The sequence below is a fragment of the Natator depressus genome, chromosome 3 (assembly GCF_965152275.1).
Source record: "Natator depressus isolate rNatDep1 chromosome 3, rNatDep2.hap1, whole genome shotgun sequence".
Lineage (NCBI taxonomy): Eukaryota > Metazoa > Chordata > Testudines > Cheloniidae > Natator > Natator depressus.
Genome location: NC_134236.1, coordinates 106,147,733 through 106,163,628, shown reverse-complemented (window position 1 = coordinate 106,163,628; position 15,896 = coordinate 106,147,733). Strand labels below are relative to the sequence as shown.

The window sequence follows — 15,896 nt, the reverse complement described above, 5'->3', positions numbered from 1 at the left end:
GTGCTAGTCCTCATTTATGATTTCAAGTAATACATAAGTTCCATATGAAACTTTTAAATCCAAGATGTTTATGTATGATCTGAATTGAAAAAGAAAACCCGTGAAATTGACACTGCACATTTTTGTGTTCATTCTCAAGAAATGCTGAATGGATTTTGATGTAGGTGATTTTAAAAACTAAGACGACTTCTAGTCTGAAATCAATACCAGAGAAATTTTCAGCTCATAATCCGTGTGTGTGCTTTTCAGGAAAATTACAAATGGCCTAAAATGAGGCTTTGGAATGGAAGTGCAAGCTCAGTTGAATTTAATAATTAAAAAAACTCCTCATTTCAATTTATTGTTTAACTGTTTTTTAAAAAAAAAAAAAAAAGGTAGAGTATGGTACCCTGATTACATCATTTATGCCACTGTTTGAGTCAGTCTATTTCCACTGGCCAAATAACCTGTCTCCTCTCTTTCTTGGATGTGAGTGTTTGGCACAACCAAGATCTTGGAATATCCAATAAACCAGATGGGAAAGGGGGATGGGAGGTGGCATCCGATGAAGTGAGCTGTAGCTCACGAAAGCTCATGCTCAAATAAATTGGTTAGTCTCTAAGGTGCCAGAAGTACTCCTTTTCTTTTTACTTATTGCTGTAGTTTCCAGAATCTTCCCATCTCCAGCCCCTTTGATCTATGTGACCAAGAGGCTGTGCAAAGTGGAGGGGTTTGCACCCTACATAATCACCAGAGTTTTCCCTACAGATTTGACCTGTTTTTATGTAAAGTGGTAGTACCTAAAGAATCATGCACTGTGACCTTCAACCAGTATCAGAGATCAGCAGTATGCAGTAATAATTCTGTTAATAGTAACACAAGCAGTTGTCTTGTATAAAACATAAATTGAAAATAATCCTCAACTAGCTAGCTGATCAATAATTTAAAAATGACCAGCAACAAGGTCAACAGCATGAGACTTTTTAGAATGCATGACCGTAGTACACCTAATTGAACTATGTTGGACTATTCAGCAGTGTAATAATATACCTATCAAAGCTATTTAGAGCAGATAAGCATTTCAGCACAAGCTGAAGATCACCAAATCAGGGCTAAGGTGGGGAAATTGCCTTCCGGAATCAAGGATATGTCACTGAGAAAACCATACAAGTTTGGGTTTAAACCAGAGGGAGATATTGGGAAGGGGAGGGAGAGAAGAGAATTATATTAAGTGGCTAAGGCCCTGTTTGCAATGAGAAGTTGTCCCAATCCCAGCCAGCACCAGTGTAGCTGCACTGGTGGAAAAACCAGGTTAGCTCTACTGGTGCAAATCATGGATTTCTTTGTCTACACGTGGGGGTTGCAATTGCTTCAGTGGTTGACCATTGGCTTCTGGAACTGAGACAAACACTCAGTGTAGACAAGGCTTCAGCTGATCACAGCTGCCCTGATATCACTCCGAGATAGAGGCATCCAGGTTTTGAGTTAGCCAGGGGTTAAATCGGTGGTAACCAACACCTTAAAAGTCACACCAAAGTTGGCCTCATCCAGTGCAGATTGCTGTACAGGGGATAATGTTTCATTACCACCATGTTCTACCCTAATTTCCAAATAGATTTAAAGTATAGACCTTTGTAAAAGACTGTACAGTAATCCCACATATAATAGACATATTAAGGATAGGAGGTCCAGTAGACCAACTTCTATGCTATTTGTACACCTCTGCAGAGGCTTCCTGCATAAATTACTGATTTTACATTGCAGTTGTATTGATTCAGGTTATTTGCACACACTGTAGGGCTCGATGCTCCAGGCAGCAGTGTCTATTGTGATTCATTAGTAATCTTATCTTGTGGGGAACGGGTTTGCTGGCTGTGGCTTCTGTTTTGTCCTGTTAGCCAAGTTCAAGAAATGTCTTTAGCAGCAGTGATTTAAATGTTTCATTTATATTCCAGAAGGCATCTGGTTAACGTTATAAAATAAAACCAGATTTCCCAGAAAGCCTTTTAGCATCCCATCCTGAAAGAACGTCTGGACAGGTTTGTGTTTACCCGTTGTTTTCACCATGCCTCTGCTTGATCACTGTACAGATGAGCAATATTGGGGTCAGCCCCACTGGTGGATAATCCTGCTGAGAAGATTATTGTTTTAACAGTAATCTTGTGTTTCATTAAAGAGCTGCAAAGTAAAGGGGAACCACTTAATATTAACAGGTCTAGTCCAGGTTCACAGAGATGTCAAGATGTGAGCTCCCCACCAAAGCCTTATTGAAATAAAAGACCATTAAGGGCTAGGCGCAGACCATATGTCCTAGCAAGGCCTTGTTCTTACAAAACCAGGAAATAAAAATCAACTTATTTCTCATTATTTTAGTTTCAATAGTCAAGTTAGTGCCGGTAGCTCTACCCATGTACTCTATCCTTTTTACTCCTTTTGAATTAATTCACAATACATCTGTTGTTGACTCTGGCAGAGTTCCATAGTCCAACTACCCTTTCTGTAAGGAATTAAAAAGGAAAAAAAAAGTATTCAAAGGAAATTAGACAAAACTCCACCAAGAATCTAGACTTTACAAGTTGAGTATTGCTTTCATGCTGAGAAATGAGTGCTTACTGGGGCATGCTCAGAATGAAAATCTATAGATTTAGTTAAATAGCACACCATTGGGTGTGAAAATATATAGATTGATTATATTTAGACGGATTACATATACACAGGGCACGTTATAAACACTTTACAGTAGAATGCTTGACACGTAGATAAGAAACTATCAAAAACCCTACTGAGAAGATTTTTTTTAAAATCCTCAAAGACATTTTGTATGTCTGATATTGTTTCACTCAAAGCCCATAGCAATATTCCTCTAATATTCGTAAGTCCATTGAGCCTTACCATTTTTCAAATTTGTGTCTGAGTTTGGTGGCATTCATGTAAATCTTATTTTTTAAAGCCTGTTTCTTGATAGCTTTGTTGACACTGAACTTTTATCAAGAATCCTGTATAGGAAGCAGGGAGTGCTAAATAGCTTAGGATTTGTCTTGAGTAGGATAAATGTTTTATCGAATACATTTTAAAGTCTAGTGTAGCCAAGGTAGTGTGTACTTTTAACATGTGCTAGCTGGTCTAGTTGAAACCTGGGGGGATGGAGAACCTTAGTTAATACAGTCTAACAACATACCTTTAAATCAGTGGTTCCCAAACTTTAACAGCCCACAAACCCCTTTCACTAAATTGTGAAATCTTGTGAACCCCCTCCTAAAATGAATATTTCCAGGGATTTAAGTTTAAATTTACTCCGCACTCCACAATCTGTGGGGCTCCTGCTGCTGGACCCCGCTGACCGCTCCGGTCAACTGAGCTTGGGCTAGAAATTTAATAGAAATCCCATAGAAATTTAAATTAGTCCAAGACAAATGGAGATAATCATTTTGAAGTCTCCCCAGTGACAGCTTGTTACAAATGATATTTGTTTGTCTGTTTTAGCTTAGTGCCCTTAGAAAGCTGATTGGGTTTTCTGTACTGGTGAATCATTTAGATGATTCACTCTGCTGGAATTTGCTGGTGTGAAAGGGCCAGGTGAAAGATAAGGATGTAAATACTGTTTAAAAAATTAATCATTTAAATGATTAAATATATTTTGTTTAAACGGTTAACTGATTAGGCGGCTGGGGCTGATCCCACCAGCCAGCGCGACTAGGGCTGGGGCCTGGGCCGCTTTGGCCAGCGCAGAGTCGCTGGGGCTGGCGGATCGGCCGGCCTGGGGGTTAACAGTTAAGGTGGGTTAACCAGTAAGACTAATGCTTAGTGAAAGAGAAAGAAAAGACACAATGAAAATATTTAAATATGCTGATGATTCGACACATTCAACTGGGAGTCACCTATTGCAGAGCTCTTTCTTCTCAGTCATGTCTGGATCCTTCCTGAAGAATTGAGCAGCAACCCCTTATTTGTCTGAGATATATACAAGGAACACCCACCTCCCCATTCCCCATGACATGATGCACTCTAAAACAACCAACTCTCCCCAGTATACATATATTAAATCACTAAGAACGTACACTTTACTGTTGCAGTTGTGATTACAAATCCAAGGAGAGTAGGCTTCATTTAAAGTATCAGCTTTTACTCTCATCCTAAAGCTGGCTGGGATGCATAGTTCTAAGCCTAGCCAAAAGAACAGAGAGCTCTAAGGTGGCTTGACAGCCATTGGAGTGACCGTAATGGACATGAGTCTGAGCTGATGGTCCCAAATTAGTGAGTACAATTATCAACCCAGTCTGCTTCTGAAATTGTGAACTGGAGTGGGGAGAAGAGAAGCAAGGAAGGGACACCAAAGAAAGGGAAGGAAAAGGTTAAAAAAAGGTTACAAAAGGATCTGCTAAAGTGAGCAAGGTGTGTGGGGAATGCTGGGATAGTTGGTGTGTCGCAGAGACCAGGCACTTCTGTGAGACCATTTGAGCCATGATTTCTTCAGTGAGATTAAATATATTTTGCAGTGTGCGCTCCACTAGTGAAGAAGGTGCTAGCACTGGAATTACTTGATTGGGGATGAAGTGTCACTGAGTTCCAAAGACTAAAGACTCCCTATTGGACTGACACATGCCAGGAGACAGCTCATTATATGTACTGATGTAGCAAAGTTCTAAACTTGTTAACTTCACTGTACTTTGTGGCGAGGGGAAAATGGTGAGGATGGGAGAAGGGTTGGGTGGGACAAGGAAATATAGTAACTTAAATAAACAGAATATTAACCAAACCATCTAGAGACTGTTGAACAAAAGATTTTTCAGCTAATCTGTTATGGCAGCACATCTGTTGGAATTCCTGACTCAGTAAGAGAAAATTGTTGTCCTTTGTCCAAAATGGGTGCTTTGGATGTATTGTAGATAAAGTTCATGAACTTGCCTTCTAGTCAGTATTGGTCATCAGTGGTGTGGCTCTGCAGCATATTTTAAAGCTAGCTTTGATGTAGAGATTCACTGTGACAGCCCAGTTCTGCAGATGATATGGGGATTTAGACAGGCAAAATGGGACTCGTTGCAAGTTGAATGCATTCTTATGTGATATGTAGACTGGTATCTGTTTGAGGTACTTATATGGCCCCCATTACTGTAATACCTGAGCACGTCACAATTTTTAACATTTATCCTCACACCACCCCTGTGATGTAGGGAAGTGCTGTTATCCCCATTATACACATGGGGAAGTGAGGCCCGGAGAGATTTAAATGACTTGCCAAGGTCACACAGGAACTCTCTAGCGGAGCAGGGAATTAACCCAAGTCTCTGGCTAGTGTCCTAACAACTAGACCCTCCATCCTCACTAGTTGCAAGCTGTGTAGCTCATTTAGACTAAGGGACATAGTGGCTATATTGGAACATAAACCAGAGCCTTCTTTTAATGTCCTATTAAGTATGAGATATTTGTAGAAACCAGTTTTATTGCAGATAATATTTTAGCACTCTGCATCCATACAAAGTGAGAAATAAACAGTATTATCCTTATTTTATAGATGGCATCCAGAGACCAAGTGACTTGTTCAAGGTCTCACAGCAAGTCAGTGGCAGAGTTATGAATATAACCCAGGTCTCTTGACACTCAGCATACGCACAATCCATAAAATCACAGCTGTTTCAGGTATAATGCAGCAATAAATTCAAAAGGTGAAGGTGAACTATTACCACAGAAGTTACTTCTCTGTCTCTAAAACGGAAGTTTATTGCAAAACAGGTAGCCAGTAACAAAAAAGCATAAAGCCACAAACGTCATTTAATCAGTTTGTCTTAAATAGAGATATGCCTTGCACATTTTAATAGGACTGCCATCTTCTTATCACATGATTTTTAGATACAGTTCTTATGGACGCTAATTTTAAAAAGTTACTTTAATACAAAGTGCTGCTTATAGATGTGACCTATAAAGAGGAGCTTTTTTCTTGGTGGTTTTTTTTATTTGTTTGGTTTTTTGCGTAAAATGAGACTGGCTAAGATGTTTAAAATCAACAATAAAGAATTTTTGACTTCAGGGAATAGAATAATTTTCCAGTGATGGGTGTAATGAATAGATAAATGTGGTTTCATATATTGGTCAGCAGATTTATTTCTGTGGTTGACAGTTCAGCTGACTATTACAATTAATAGCCCTTCTCCATGATCCCCCAACCCATCCTTCAGATATAAGTCGCAGTGAGAAAGGCTGTGCCAAGAAGTTACCCTGAATTTAGCCAAGCTAATTTTTCAGGCATGCAAATCCAGCTTTCAGCTTGTCACTTGTTCATTTTTTCCTTCTGCAAAAGAGAAGACCTCTAGTACAAAGGCAGCCCCTGTGTGTTCTTTTCCTCCCTCTTCTCTTCTTGGTCCATAGAGCCTCCTCTACTGAGGCAGCTTTGCATAGAGACATCTGCTCTTCCATGCATGCAGTGCTGGTAGAAATTACCCGTGGTCCAGCTGGCATTTAATTTGGGATTTTATCAGTTGGTCTGAAGTTGTAGTTGAATTAATTTTCCTTGGATGCAAGACAAGATGCCTGATGGAGGCATTTCTGAACAATAATTATTTCTTTTGCTTTAACTACCCAAAATGTCTTTTTTTTTTAATTTTGTAAGTATCCATTGTTAAATTAATTCAGGGAACATAGGCATTTTTTACTGCTAACCGATAAATGCTTAAAATATGGAGAAATGGGATTACTTGGATGTGGATGTGTATTATATATAGGCATACTGGGCTTGGGACTTATGCTGAAACCCTTGCTTTTGCAAGCAAAGTTTACTTACACAAGTAATCCCATTAGGACTATGTTTGTAAGCAATGATCAGGCCTATAACATGTTTGTCTCCAAAGGGTTAAAGTGTATTATGTACCTGAAGGCACAAAAACAGCACATAAGCTATGTGGGTTTGTGTTAGGTACAAAAAAACACATGACAATTTGGGAGATCGTATCTTCTTGGAATTTATAGCAAATATAACTGGAAAATATTCAGAAAATGACTGTAAATCCACATCACTCTGTTCAGTTCTACTGTCTGTTTAGCTGTTGCTCTACAGGGCAGTAAATTTTGCTTCACATAAATTTTCAAGGTATGGAGATTAGTTTTAGTTGTTAGAAATTCTGCTGGTATGAAATATTAAGACTGAAACAGGGGAGAAGCTGCACAAAAATCCTTCCCACCCCTCCCCCAATACATGCACTCTCTTTTGGCATTGAGAAATGCAGTGTCTCTGACTAGACAGACAGTGCATAAGTTAATCCTGTTTTTTCACAGTAATACCATGTCAAATGAATTAATGAGTATCAATTCTGTGCCTTCTGTTCACTCAATTGATCTGTGACTCAAATTGTGGTGTAAGAATATGGTCTCAAGTTGTTTGACATTCAGTAATTTGCCTCTGTATGCACTAGTTACTACTGTGCATTAACTTTTGAGGGTCAGCTACAGTTTGACATGAGATGTGAGTTGTCTCTAGTACAAAAATGACAAAGGATCTTTTCCAGGTTTATGAGTTTTTCTCTAGCATTTTCATAGGATTGGTCTGGGTACACACCACAAAGGCTGTTAAGAATTTGCAGTCAACAGGTCCCGTTGTTCAAGTGGAGTCTGATCTTTAACCCTGTCCAACAGATGCTAATAACATTTAAAGATAAACAGCTCACTTAATCGTGCAACAATTCTTAGCTCTCTGTTTTTTGGTACAATATTCTGTTATAGGGCTGCACTGAATTCCACTGAAGCCTCGCTGTGAACTCCACTTTGACATACTACAGTAATACTATCTACAAAATTCCTGGTCTGAACAACAGCCTTGTATAATGGGGAGAGTACTGTGAACAGCTTATGCACTGTCTGTGACCGGCGCTTGCCGTGCACCAGAATATAACAGTGTGTGTGGTAGTAAAAGGTCCAGCAATCATGAGAAAATGCTTATATATAGCTAAGGCTAAGATTTTGTCATGGATATTTTTAGTAAAAGTCAGGGACAGGTCACGGACTTCCTTGAATTTTTTATTATTGCCCGTGACCTGTTCGTGACTTTTACTAAAAATATCCATGTCAAAATGGGGATCCTGGGGGTCCCCCTTGCCAGCCAGGAGCGGTGGAGGTCTGCCTGCCACCCGCAACAGCCAGAAGCTGCGGGGGGCTCCCACCACCCCAGGCGGCGGGGGTAACCTGCAGCTTCCCGCCTCTGCAGGCGGCGGGGGACCCTGCAGCTCCCAGCCAGGTCTGTGGAGGTCTGTGGAAGTCACGGATTCCGTGACCTCCGTGACTAAATTGCAGCCTTATACATAGCACCATTGACTACTTAAAAACATTTCCTTCTGTAATGTACCTCCCAAAAACACACCTAACCTTTTTGTTACAAATGTAAAAATGACCTGTCAGCCTTTCAGAGGTTTCTGACCATATTTCTCCCATCACAATTTAAAAAATAATTAAATAAATAAATGCACCCAGTCTGTGTGAACAAAGCAAACAAAACCACCGCAATAACAACCGTTGATAAAGCATGGCTCTTTGACAGGGGTTGAAACTTTTGTTTCCCCTGTTCACACACGCAAGAATAAACCATGTTATAACACCTTCTGACCTTTTAAACACCTAACACCTTTTAAACAGTTATTTTTGTAGTGTAGGGTCTTGAAGCTGTAAATATTACTAACACAAGAAGAGAAACAAGGATCAGCACTGGAAAGATGCTGTATGAGCCTATAAATAAGCATACACAGGTATAGCTACAGTTTCATCAGCTTTGATTAGGAGTTTCTGGTTTCAAGAATTAGAATTGGCTCTACTCTTTTTTTTTTTTTTTTTTGTCTGTCCGTCTTCATTTAGTGATGCCCTCACTAGCCATGGGAGTTTACAAAGTTATAACTCCAAGAACTTTTTTTAATTACGACAGTGCTTAGGGCTTCTCCAGGGCAGCATTCCCAATCAGTGAGACCATCCTGGAATCAGCCCGTGCAGTGTGGCACACACCAGCCTCATGTGCACCACACCCAAGAGGGCAGAGAGGTAGTACTTTGTGCCGGCTAAGGGGGCTGATTTCTTATTTCCCCAGCCTGCTCCCAACTCCCTGGTCATTCAGGTGGCTGCAGAACGGGCATGGCAGCAGCTGCAAAAGTCCGCCCCTCCCAAAAGGTGGCCAAGAGACTGAACCTGATGGGCAGGAAGGTCTTTTCATCCGCATGACTGCAGTTCTGTGTTGCAAACTACCTGGCTCTGCTAGCCAAGTATGATTTTAACACCTACGACAGGCTAGCAGAGTTCAAGGACAAGCTTCTGCTAGAACTCCAGGAGCCGTTCCAGATGCTGGTGAACAAAGGGGACTGGTAACCAAAGTGGCCCTCCAAGGAGCGGTGGACGCAGCCAACACTGCCTCTTGGTCATTAGCCGCCAGCACAGGCATGCACAGGGATTCGTGGCTCCAGTCTTCCAGCTTCCCTAGGGAGGTCCAAAATACAATCAACAACCTCCCATTCGATGAGACCAGTCTCTTCAGGGAGAAGATGGATGAGACCCTGCACTCCCTCAAGGATTCGAGGTCCACGCTGTGTTCCCTTGGCCTCTACGCTCTGGCCCTCTGACACAGACACTAGAAACAACCCTTTCTCCCGTGGCCACACTCATCTTACCCGATGTACGACCAGCGTCCGGAAAAGCTCCCACTTTGGCAACAGTGCTCTGAGGCCTCGCTTCTCCACCTCTGCAATGACCACTTCCTTGACCCTTTCCCAACCACAGGCAAAAGGCCAGTTTTGACGCTTGGGTCAAGAGCAGTGAACCTCCTTCAGTGCCAAGCGCCGCATCCCAAGTCATTTTCAGGGGCCGTCTTGTCCTATTCACCCACAACTGGGGCAAAATCACCATGGAATTGGGCTCTGGAGATCATCCACCACAGATACTTCATAGAGTTCCTCTCCTTCCCACTTCATGGCCCTCTCACCTGCCTAGTCCTCAGCAGAACTCTATATCTCAGTGATGTACAACGGCTTGATACACAATGCCATGCTCAGTGACCTCTTTGCATGGTGGGATATGCTCTGCTGGGACCTTTTTGCCTCTTTTGCTCTAGAGGAGCTCTAGGCAAGGACACTAGAGATGACACTCTCCTCCTCTCCTGGATGGGTGACCTTCGCCATGCCTTTCCTCCCATTCCCCATCTGCCACAAGTTCTTCACAAGATTCACTGGGACAGGGCCACAGACCTCCTCAAAGTTCCCTATTGCCCCTGGCAGTTCTGGTTCAGCAACCTCCTGAGGCTCTCCACCTGACCACCAGTCTGTCTCTGCACGCTCCAGGATCTCCTTACACAAGGTCGGGGCAGACAGTGCCATCCCAATCTGGACATTCTTCACCTCACAGCCTGGTATTTGTATGTGTGTCGAATGTAGAGTGCACATGCTCTGCCCTGATTTGGCAGATCCTCACCGAAAGCAAGAGGGAATCCACCAGAACCTGCTACTGCAATAAGTGGAGATGCTTCATAGAGTGGGCCCATTGCCACCAGCACTTTGGGGACACAATATGACCATCCTTGACTACCTTCTTGCCCTCAAAACAATGGGTCTGGAGTATCAACTCTATTCAAGTACACTTGGCAGCACTTAGCGCCTTTCTCCTGCCAGTGGATGACACCTCTGTCTTTAAACCCATATCACTGTGCGCTTCATGAGGTGCTTGCTTATTACGTTTCCACTGGTTGTGAGGTCCACATCTCCATGGGACCTTAACGCTGCTCTCTCTACCTTCAGCAGACCACACCCTGAACCCCTGGTGACATGCTCTCTGACCCACCTCTCTAGGAAAGTGGCATTCTTCGTTGTCATCGCTTCGGCCAGACGAGCCATGATGGCAGCCACTCCCCTCCTCCCCGCCATGGTATTTCACAAGAGACTGGTCTCCTTAAGTCTACAGTCCAAATTCCTTCCTAAGGTAATGTCAGAATTGCTGAACAGTTAAAGGGACAGGCCCTCTCGCCCCAACAGGTCTCTAAATGGGTCTCAGGGTGCATTCTTGAGTGCTACAAATGCTCCAACCTCCCTCCTCCCAGCAGAGTAACAGCCCATTCTACATGGGTGCAGACTGCCTCCTCAGCCTCAGTAGTGGATGTGCCGTAGCAGGACATCTGCCGGGCCGCAACGTGGTGCTCTGTCCACACATTTACGGCACGCTATGCCATAATGCATGTGGCAGCAGTGGATGTGACCATGGGCCGTATTGTATTGCAGATGGCAGTTCCATTAGTATCCTCACACCCACCTCTGTGTTGACCACTGCTCGCAAGTCACTCACATGTGGAATACACATAGGGACCATCACTCGACGAAGAGGAGGTTACTTACCTGTAACTGGAGGTTCTTCAAGTTCTATCTATTCCACTACCTGCCCTCCCTCCCTCTGATTTGGAGAAGAGCATGCAGCCATATGAGGAGAAGCTGGTGTGGCATCAACCTGCACTACATCTTATATTCTCGGATGGGAGCACAAGGAGATGCACTATCCCACATGTGGTTCAATGGACGCTGCTGGGAAACACTTCCGGATTAGGTGCATGGCGCACGTACGCACCTATGTGTGGAATACAGATAGGGCCACACATCTCATAGAACCTCCGGTTATAGATAAGTAGCCTCCTCTTTTGTCTTCATCCTCAAGGTTCAACTTTGCATAGTCCTGCCTTCATCTCTGAACTGGCCTTCATTTGCGGCTTCCCCAGCCCTCTGTAGTCTGCCATTGACACAAGCAGGAATATTATCCTTGGTTCCTTCTCTCACAGGCTTCTCTGTGCCTCTTCCCACATTGCATTCTATGTTTGGAATTCCCTGTTTCAGTTTATTTACCAAGCCACTTCTCTTGTTGCATTCAAATCCCACAAAAATACTCACATCTGCTGCAAAGCTTACAAAAAGTGATGGGAGGAAAGGTAACAAAAATCCAAGTAACAATCTCATCAAGAAGTGTACGTGGCCCACTGAGTAACCCGTTTTGGACATCCTCTCTTTTTCACACCTTCTCCCTTGGCACAGTACCCTGTCTTTATTGTACAAAGCCATGATTTAGCAACCAAGACAATTGTGCGACTTCACAGCAAGAACACCAGACCTTGAACCGGATATGTGGCCTTGTAATATGATGCATTCATGAGGTTCATGGGGCGGGAAAGATGATGTGCCATAATCCTTTCCCACCCACCCCCCCGCCCCCCAAGTTAATTGTGAAACTTGGTATTGCATTCCATTAAAAACATTGCAATTTAAAACAGGCTTTGTCTCAAGGAATTAGATTCCTGTATTCAGTAAAAGGGCTTTCTGTTTTGGAGGCTGTCTTAGAGTATGATGATCCTTGCCATCCACAAACTACTTTATGGATGTCTTGTTGAAAACAGTAGAGGAATCTGTGGGAAAATCTAGATGGTAGAGTATAAGACTTGAGAACCTTCTGAATAAACAGTAAAACAAAGCCAAATTATTCTCTGGTTGCAAGTTGTAACTCCATTTAATGATTCGCCAAGCAAAATTCCTCCTTAAAAGGTGCCCTCAATTCAGAAAAAATGGAAGTTTTTATATATATATGTGTGTGTGTATGTATATATATATATATATATATAATATACACGCGCATGCGCTATATATAATATATATATATATATATGTGTATGTATATATGTATATAATATACACGTGCGCGCTCTCTCACTTGCACGCACACAAAAAAAGAGGTCAAAAGGTAAGGAGTGAAGCAGGCACAAAACTGTTAATTCTCAAAACACCTCTTCTCCAGTAAGTAATGACAAAAGCTGTTTGCGTCATGACACTGTACAGGAGATGTTTCAGTTACTTAGGTAGAGGTGTAATAAATACTTTTTTTTATTTGTGCTTTCCTAATCTCTCAACAGATTCAGATTTCAGTCTCTGGAAATGTAAAACTCACAGTTTGACTGGGCAGATCAGTTTGGTCGTCACATCTTGAACATTTAATATTTCCTTATGCTCCAGCATCTGTTAATCTTGAGCACAATCACGCTGAATATCAATTAAGAAAAGTACACAGACAGGAACACAGCTACAGAAATTTTATTCAGGGAAATGAAGTGATGCTGGGCTTTTGGCCAATTTGGGTTGGTTTTTTTTATCCCTCCCTCAGTTTTACTCTATATTCCTCCTCTACATGAAAGACCTCTTCACTTTACACTCTTCCCACGTGGCCTGACAGAGGCTGACCTGAGGGTCTAAGGATCCCTATAATTTGTACTCCTGCCTCTCTTTCTAAAAACACTGTAATGGTTGTGTCTTTCTCAGCCTGGGAGGCTAGATGAATGGTCAATGCCAAAGCCACTTAGCAGATGGTGCTTGAGTAGTGAGCAATATCCTCACTCCAAGTATAGGGCACATTATGGAGGTCTACCAGCCTGGCAAATGAGACCCGCACTGTTGCTAGCACACCTTCATCTTCCGTACTGAAGTACGCTGCCATCTGTCAAGACACTGAGCCAGACTACACTTTAAAAAAGTATTCTCTCTTTCTTGCTCTCTCTCTTATTTATAGTATTTCTAGAGCTCCTTTCACCTGAAATAAACTATATCTATCCTATACCTATATGTATAGAGCTTCAAAATAGTATCCTATAATCTGTTTGACAATGGTAATGTACTGTAGAAGTTTCTATCACCACACTCTAAGTAAATATTATGTATTTTCTTTGTAGGTTTGCTGTACAGTAAAAAAGTAATAGGTATTGGCCTTTGTAATATGCTATCAGTAGATGTGTGTATGTATATATGAACAGATCTACATGTGTAATTCCTATATATAATGTGCATACTGAATGAAAAATAGAATGTATGTATGATGTCTGCAGTCTAGTGTTATAATTCATATTAGAAACTGGCCAGAAAAAAAGATTAGGGATGACTACAGACAGATAAGCATCTGTTGTTGTTGTACATTACATTACACAGGAATCAAAATGCTTAGTTACAATTAGACTCATAGGTATCAAGCTTTATACTACATACATTTATATCAAGTGAGTTTTATGCTTAGAGAGAGAAAAATAAATTGATGTGACACTGATCCCTGTGCCTTTCTTAAACTAGACACTGGATACAAGAGAATGGGAATTAAAATGTTATCTATCTTCTTTTTTTTTGTTTTTGTGTTTTTGTTTCTTCCCCTTCCATGTGCAGAATGTGACAAGCTACGGAGGGATGGCTATCGAAGTTCTCAATATTACTCTCAGGGTCCAACCTTCTCTTCTTCTTCCAGTGCAGCCTGTGGAAGTTACCAAGATGATTATGAAGAAATTGAACAAAAGGTAAGGAATAGGGCTGTCAAACGATTAAAAAAAACACACAATTGCGAGATTAAAAAAAATAGTTGCAGTTATTCACAGTTTTAATTGCACTGTTAAACTATATAGAATACCAATTTAAATTCAGCATGGAAGCATGTCCTCTGGAATGGTGATTGAAGCACGAAGAGGCGTATAAATGTTTAGCATATCTGGCACGTAAATACCTTGCAATGCTGGCTACAAAAGTGCCGAGCCCATTCTTACTTCTCACGCCTGTTCTTACTTTCAGGTGCAATTGTAAATAAGAAGCAGGCAGCATTATCTCCTGTAAATGTAAACAAACATGTTTGTCTTAGCGATTGGCTGAACAAGAAGTAGGACTGAGTGGACTTGTAAGCTCTCAAATTCTACATTTGTAAGGTGCACTTACACGATAAAGAGATCACACTATAGTACTTTTGTGAGGTGAATTGAAAAATACTATTTCTTTTTATCTTTTTTTACAGTGCAAATATTTGTAATCAAAAACAATAATATAAAGTGAACACTGCATACTTTGTATTCTGTGTTGTAATTGAAATCAACATATTTGAAAATGTAGAAAAACATCCAAAATATATTTATTATTATTTTAAATTGGTATTCTATTATTGTTTAACAGTGCGATTAAAACTGTGATTAATCATGGCTGTTTTTTTAATCCAGTTAATTTGTTTTGTGTTAATCGCTTGTGTTAGCTACGATTAATTGACAGCCCTACTAAGGAGGCAGGAGATTGGGAAGAATGCATTAAGCGGACTATAAAACCTGCTCTTCCTATTATTATATAGGCTGAAATTTATAAAGGAGTTTAAGGGAGTTAGATCCCCAACTTTTATTAGCACCTAACTTCCTTAGGCTCTTCGAAAATCCCAGCTCTGACTATATGTATCTATATGTAAATAAAGTTCCCATTGGTGTAATACAAGGATGACAGTGTGAATGGCCTGGTAATGTTCCAGGGAGAAGGTGTATTTTATGTATGAACAATGGCAGCTGTTTTGAAATAGGGTCATGTTAGTTTTTACTAATCTTTTTATGATCAAGTGTAAGGTGGGCCATTAACCCAGGTACACAACATGACTATGTTCACACAACAACGAGTACACAGACTTCATACCCTGGTCTAATGTGGTAAAGTTACTCAGTACTCAGAAGTTCTGTCTTAATGTATCCCATCTCTCTGTAATGAATTCCAAGGGAATGAAAGAGCTCACATTGATATCGGTTTGGCTCACTGCATGTCAGTTTACTTCGTATTATGTTCCCTGTCTCAGCTCAGTAACACTGGGCAATTGTTTCAGAACTTGGAAATTACTGAAACAAATGAAGGGAGATGGAAAGGGACAGTTTAGCCATAGTGTTAAGATGGTTTTGTAGTCTTCATGTGATTTTGGTCATTTCAGCTACAGAAAAACTAAAGTTCTGAGTTAACTGTATAAAAGCAAGAACACTCCCATCTGCGAAATGGTAACCTGTCCTTAACTCATCCCATTGTGCATAAATGTTGGAGCACATGTGGTATCCAAGTTATTGTATCCTGTGTATCTTGGTACAAAATATTGCCTGCTCAGCAATAACCTGG

The 15,896-nt window shown here is 41.2% G+C and overlaps 1 protein-coding gene across 8 annotated transcripts in view; it reads left to right on the top strand.

Annotated features, from left to right (window-relative positions):
* NHSL1 (NHS like 1) overlaps nucleotides 1–15,896 on the top strand; it is a 258,786-nt gene that overhangs the window by 198,368 nt on the left and 44,522 nt on the right. For all 8 annotated transcript variants that reach the window (XM_074948506.1, XM_074948505.1, XM_074948508.1 and 5 more), the window contains exon 3: nucleotides 14,166–14,293. In XM_074948506.1, coding sequence (XP_074804607.1) covers nucleotides 14,166–14,293 — 128 coding nt within the window. The remainder of the gene's footprint in view (nucleotides 1–14,165; nucleotides 14,294–15,896) is intronic.